Here is a 6,824-nt window from a genome sequence, read left to right as displayed (position 1 = left end):
CCTCTCTATCTCTGTCAGCTCCTCCAGCCCCTACACCCCTCCCTATCACTGTAACCACTTCCAGCCCCTATACCCCTCCCTATCTCTGTAATCTCCTCCAGCCCCTACACCCCTCCCTATCTCTGTAACCTGCTCCAGCCCCGACACCCCCTCTCTATCTCTGTCAGCTCCTCCAGCCCCTACACCCCTCCCTATCACTGTAACCACTTCCAGCCCCTATACCCCTCCCTATCTCTGTAATCTCCTCCAGCCCCTACACCCCTCCCTATCTCTGTAACCTGCTGCAGTCTTACAACCTTCCGAGATCTCTGCGCTCTTCCAGTTCCAGTCTATCGCACATGCCCCGATTTCCATTGATCAACTGTTGGCAGCTGTGCCTTCAGTTGCCTGGAGCGCTAATTTCTGGAATTCCTTCCTTAAACCTCACTGTACCTGTCTCCTCCTTCTCCTGTAAGATGCTCCTTAAAATCCACCCCATTTTCCAAGCTTTGGCTCAAATGATTTAATGTCAACCTTTGCTTTATGTTGCGTTCGAGCGAGGTATCTTGGGTGTGTTTCATTTTGCCAAAGGTGCTATCAAAAGGTAAGTTGTTGTTGGACTACGTGAATGTTGCTGGCTTTGTGCCCTCAGTGTCTGGTGTTGGAGCCACCCTTTTGCAGGAAAGATGTAGAAAGATGACTCTATCTAGTTAACGGGCCAGGAACCAGATACCAGATGTCTAAAATTAAATCATTCTACAGTCAGCCCAAAGTGTCCAGCGAACGAACTATCTCGACCGCATCCTGGGGTGCAGAGCCCTAGAATTACAGGTCTCTGGTGTAAATGGAGAGGAGCATCCATGCTTTGGGATGGTTGTCACCCAGTTTGAGCTCACACACCAGCCTCAGAGAGATTTTCTGAAGAAGGGTCCAGACCCGAAACGTCAGCTTTCCTGCTGCTCTGATGTTGCTTGGCCTGCTGTGTTCATCCAGCTCTACACCTTGTTATCTCAGCCTCAGAGAGAGGTTAGCTCACCACTTTGACTCATCGGGCAGCAGTGTTGGAGTTGGTATGGGTGGGCCTAGTTAGCACAAGATGGGCAGGAGGACAGTTGGTGGGGTGGGGGGGTGGTCTTTGGTCCCCAAGAGGAGAAAGTCCGCTCAGTGTCGAAGAGTCTGCATCACGATGGTAATGACAGAGATGCCTGTGCTTTTTGTTCGCTCTTTCAGCACGTTCTTCTCGGCTTTTCTGAACCTGCTGCTGAGCTGCTCGGTGTTGTTCCTCACCATTGTAGCCTGTGTGATGATCAGCGTGGGTTTCAACATCTGGTGTGATGTGGTCACCAACCACGGCAGTATGCCCATGAGGTAAGTCCGTGATTTTACAGCCCGGTTCACCATCCAGATTCCCACACTGCAAAAGACCAGCACCAAACGGCCTCCCTCTTTCTGAATGTAACCACCAAAAACCCTCAGCGCAGAAGGAGTCCCTATGATAATATGCGCAACGCTAATTCCTGGTTCCTATAGTCAATTGGTTTGTAATAATACATCTATTTCCATACTGCTGCACACAATGGTTAAATGCAGAATGATGGCTACAAGGCAATAACACAATTAATTTCAAGTAGCTGTAGCTGCAATATGTGGTTTTGTTTGGTTCAGTAATTTGATTCCAAGATTACAGAAGGACCTATCACGATATCTGTTGGAAAGTAATAGGTCATATTTTCCGAGGCATGGCAATCTTACACAAGTTGCCATCGTCTCTGTGCTGAGTAAACTAGCTGCATGTTCAAATCCCATTTACCAGCACTTGATTCATAGCCTCACAGGTTCCAGCTCTTCAGGGACAGATCCAGGTTCATTTTTAAATGAGTTGAGGGGTTTCTGCCTCAGACACCGAACTGGGCGGTGAATTCCAGACACCCACCAGCCTCTGAGTGAAAAGGTTTTCCCTCATATCCTTTCCTTCTGCCAGCCACTTGCCTGTCCACTCTACCCAAGCCCCTCGTTATTTCTTACACCTTGATTAAGCCCTTCAGCCTCCTCTGTTCTAAGGAAATGACCCAAACCTATCCAATCTCTCCTCACAGCTTCAATTTTCAAACCCTGGCAACAGAAGGGGAGGCTAGTGATATTATCACTGGCCTGTCAATCACTGTAATGTTCTGGGAGCTCTTCGTAATCTTAGATAACCTTCTTCACTGTCTACTCTTACCACAAATTTCGGTGTCTTATTGATCACGCTTTCCATATTCTCATCTAAATCGTTTATATAAATTACAAAGAAAAATGGACACAGCACTGATCCCTATTGAACTCCACTGGTCACAGGCCTCCAACCCGAAAAACAACCCTCCATCACCACTCTCTGTCTCCTGCTGTTAAGCCAGTTTTGTATCCAATTGGCAAGCTCACTCTGAATCCCAACGTGAGTCTTCTCTGAACTGTTTCCAATGCGTTCACATCACAAGATTATCCACATAAACCAACTCCACCATTATCTTCTCGTTAACACTGGGCGGTCTGTGGGATCTTGCTGTGCCCAAACCAGCTGCCACCTGTGCCACTTAGCCACTGTAAAGAGAAATATTCCCCGTTCGAGAATCGCTTTGGGGGCATCCTGAGGTGGGAACGGGTACCTAGTGAAATGCAAGTCTTTGAAGGGCGGACGGGTGTGGAGGGAGAACGGGTACAGGAATGGTTTGGAAGTTCACCGGGAACAGATTGACACTATGGGTTAGTAGGGAGGGCCTGGAGAGAAAGGGATGGTTTGAGTGGGGGGAGAGAAGAGAGAGAGAGAGGACCAAGCAGTTTGATATGTTGAAACCCTTCAGCATGTGGCACGGTGGCTCAGTGCTGCCTTACAGCGCTAGGGACCCAGGTTCGATTCCACCCACAGGCGACTATCTGTGTGGAGGTTGCATGTTTCTTCCCTTGTCTCAGTGGGTTTCACCCCCACAGTCCAAAGATGTGCAGGTTAGGTGAATCGGCTGTGCTGAAAATTGCCCATCGTGTCCAGGGATGTGCAGGCGAGATGGGTTATCCACTGTTAAAATCCCCATCCAGGGTGATGGGGTGGTGGGTTAGCTCTGGGTGGGATGCTGTTTGGAGGGTCAGTGCAGACTTGATGGGCCGAATGGCCTCTTTCTGCACCAGACGGATTCTATGATTCATTCGGGGTTGGGAACAGGATGGGGGTTACAACCTTAAACAGAGCAGAGAAACCAGGACCTGTCTCCTCACAAGATGGTGAGGAGCCCGGAACGTTCTCTATCAAGAAAGAGGCTGGTGCGGGAGCAGTCAGAGAGGGCCTCACCAACTGAGGGTGGCACAGTTCAGCCAACAGAGCAGGCTCGGATGCTGGGTGCCTCCGACCGCACGCCCACCTCCATTGCACCCGGGGTTGATTCCAGCTGTCTCTCTTTTTCCGTTCGGCAGTTGTGAGGAGATCCAGTCGGTGAATCTCCACCTCGATGTCGACACGTCTGCCTTTTACATCCACTTCAGGATTGCGCAGGTGAGTGTCACTGCGAGACGCTGCCGGGGAAACCACGGCAGACGGAGCAGGTTTTGGCCTACCCACTACCCGCCTCTCCACCGCCCATCCTCCAGCCCCGTACCCAGGTACAGCTCACTGCTGGGGTAAAACAGTGTGTTTTCGGGTCAGGTCAGGTGGCTCTGAGCCTGTAATGGGACACTCGGTAAACATCCTGCTCTGATGCCCTGGTCATGGGTTCGAGGCCTACTTCAATTTGAGCACCATGTGTAACGCAGTCACTCCCAGCGCTGAGGGAGCGGGCACTGTCGGAGGGTCAGTGCTGAGGGAGCGGGCACTGTCGGAGGGTCAGCGCTGAGGGAGCGCCGCACTGTCGGAGGGTCAGTGCTGAGGGAGTGGGCACTGGCAGAGGGTCAGCGCTGAGGGAGCGCTGCACTGTCGGAGGGTCAGCGCTGAGGGAACAGGCACTGTCCAGTATGTGTCAAAGTGGTGATTACTGGAAGGGTGGAGACGATCTCTTCTTGTTGATGTGTGCGCGCTTGCTGTACGTGATTTGGCTGTTGTGTTTGCTACACTGTAATTGTTACAAGAAATGTACCCTGCCGGCTTTGTGATGCTTTAGAGTTCTTTGGGATTGGGAATAGAACTGCAAGTCTTGCCCGGGAAAGGTGCTCTCTCCTTGAGTCTGTCGTTGGATTCTCTCTCTCTGATTTTGTCTCCAGTTTGGCCTGTGGAGTATTTGGACCATTTGGGTGCTGCTGGGTGTGCTGGCCTTCCTGAAGGTTTACCGCAACTACAAACGCAAAGAGCTAGCTCGCTGCCTGTCGCGGGAGAAGGAACTACTCCTTGACCGCTCGCTGCACGGCCGGCCCCTGTCCCAGGAGCAGGCTGACCTCCCCAGCGTCTTCATCTGAGGTGTCTGCTCCCTGTGGGTCATCGCCGGGCAGAGACGCAAACTCCGCAGGCCATGCACCCTAGACAAGCCCGGAGCCTCGGGCCTCTATAAATAGCCTTTCATGGGAATAGACAAGTCAGTGATCCCTGCCCTGTTCAGGCACAAGGGGCTGGGGAGTTAACCACTTTTGTTTGCAATTTGCAGTCTGTTGCTTCATGGGCCTCTCCAGAATTCTGCCGTGCCCAGCACCTACACCATGTCACCTCGAGCGCTTGTCATCGGCGTTTTGGTTTCTTAATCCTCGGATTTTATTTGCCCCTTGCCCCCCCATCCTATGCTCCCACCGCCCATGAATGTGAACATGATGTTCAACTGTTGGGGGGTGTGTGTGTGTTTCACAATCCAGTCAGCTTCTGACGCATGCTTCTGCCCCTCACTCTTTCTCTGGGGGAGATGGTGGGGGGGGGGTGGAGTTGGCCATGTGATGTTTGACCTGGTAATTCCCCCCTAACTTCATTTCTCCAGGGTTAGGACTACCTGTAGAAACACCACTTCCCCACCCACCCATCCCCGACATCATTTCTTCTCGTGCTGGTGGGGGGTGAAGGGGGAATGGGGGCAACTGTGGGGCAGAAGGCAGGCTAAGTGTACCAAATTCAGTGAACCTCACCCCAGGAAGTACCTGTGCATGGACCACGGGACAGGTTTCGCAATTAGGTTTATGCCTGCGATTCCTGCTGTAGCTGAACAGCCACCATTGCCTTGGGCTGGGTCGCTGGAACTGACTTGACACCTTCAGGCAGGGAAGGAAAGGCGGTGGTTTGTGGTTGAGGCAGGGACAGGCATCCCGCCTTCAACCTCTGAAAGCTGTGAAGTCAGAAACTGCGCAGGATGGATTCAGAGTGTATTTGGGAAAACCAATGAGAATTTGTGGGAATAAAATTCAGGAGAGATGTAATACCAACTCCCTATAGCACAGTCACGGATAAAGGTCCAGCTCTACCTTGTGTGTATTATTCACTTGAGTTTTTAAGTTATTTTCATTGTAAACAGTGTTATTTGTTCAGCAATCTATTACTGATCTGTGTTTGTATTTATTAAACAATAAATATGAGACTGTTCTGTGGTGTTTTATTCAACCTTGCTGCATTCTTGCACTTCCAGTGTCACTCACTCCAGCTCTGACAGTCCTGTCTCTATCTCTTTCTCTGTCTCACTTCCCAATCTCTCTCTACTCACTCGTCACCCTCTGTCCCTTTTCCCTCTTTCTGCCGTCCCCCTTTTTTGCCTCAATGCCTCCCTACTTTCACTGCCTCCCATCTCTCCCTCTGTCATCTTCTTTCACTCTCTCCCTCCTTCCTTTCTGTGTCTTTCTCTGTCTCCCCCCGCCGCCATCTACCACTCCCTCCCTCTGCACTGCACTTCATTTTTCTTTTTCTTCTCTTTCTCTGCCCCCCTGGCTTCTCACACTGTGTCTTTCTGCTTCTCACTTCTCTCTGCCCTTCATTCCCTTTCTTTCTCAGTCCCTCTCTCTCTTTCTGCTCCTCACTCCCCCCCCCCCCCCCTGCCCTTCGCACTTACTTTCTCCCTTTCTCTCTGTCCTTCTCCCTCCCTCTCTGTTGCCTCCCCCCCACCCTGCTCCTCTGTCTCTCTCTGCCTCTCCCTCCCTCTCTTTCTCTCTGTCCCTCTCTCTGTCTGCCTCCCCTCTTTAACTGCCTCCTTCCCTCCCCCCACCCCACCTCTCTCAGTCTTGGTAACCTTCCAACCCCCAGGGGACTGGAGAGAAAACCAAACACAGGCAGATGCCAGGGTCCATCTGAGGGTTTCCTTGACAACCAAGGCCCAGGAGATCCAGGCCTCATCTGTTAAATAGTGAGGGCCCAAGGTGGGGGCTGGGTCTAAGAGCACTCAGGAAGACCGTGTGGAATTTGATGAAGGATTCCTCTGGGTGACAGGCTGAGCAGCTGCTTATCAGGGACACAGTAGCAATTAACATCCCTGCTGTCCCATTCTCCTTTCCCAGGGGAATTCTTTGGGGAATGGGTCAGGCAGATGCTCTCGCCAGCTCTGCCATTAGCATTCCCTTGACAGGAATCCTCTTGCCCAGGGCCTCCTAACCCCTGTCTTCCGTCCCTGACCCCTTCACTTTTTACTGGGGACATACTTTCCAGACCCAGGATGGTGTCACCAATGCCACCCACTATCTCATCCACCTCCTCCAACCCCCCAAAACTAAAACAACGGTGCTGAGAGCAACTACACTGCCCTACTCCCTACCACCCTGTTTGAGAGACAGAGAGGCGAACGCAGAGCAGAACGTAGGCCAGGAGGGAAAGCATGATGGGCTGCAGTTGAGTAAGAACCTTATAGGTTAGAGCCCTGCTCCAGACATTTAGTCACAAAGTCCAGGCTGATTCTCGCAGCCCATTACTGTAGATGTGCTGCACT

The 6,824-nt window shown here is 51.6% G+C and overlaps 1 protein-coding gene across 1 annotated transcript in view; it reads left to right on the top strand.

Moving 5' to 3' along the window:
* The window catches only part of LOC109922596 (transmembrane protein 179-like), a 9,138-nt gene extending 3,646 nt beyond the window's left edge, over nt 1-5,492 (top strand). The window contains exons 2-4 of the mRNA XM_020522641.2: nt 1,210-1,347; nt 3,424-3,502; nt 4,204-5,492. Of these exons, the coding sequence (XP_020378230.1) occupies nt 1,210-1,347; nt 3,424-3,502; nt 4,204-4,395 (409 nt within the window). The 3' untranslated portion in view covers nt 4,396-5,492. The remainder of the gene's footprint in view (nt 1-1,209; nt 1,348-3,423; nt 3,503-4,203) is intronic.
* Nucleotides 5,493-6,824: the final 1,332 nt, after the last annotated feature.

Source organism: Rhincodon typus, chromosome 43 (assembly GCF_021869965.1).
Source record: "Rhincodon typus isolate 14 chromosome 43, sRhiTyp1.1, whole genome shotgun sequence".
In the NCBI taxonomy this organism is placed as follows: Eukaryota; Metazoa; Chordata; class Chondrichthyes; order Orectolobiformes; family Rhincodontidae; genus Rhincodon; species Rhincodon typus.
Note: the sequence above shows the minus strand (reverse complement) of the source record. Positions and strands in the feature narration are given on the sequence as shown.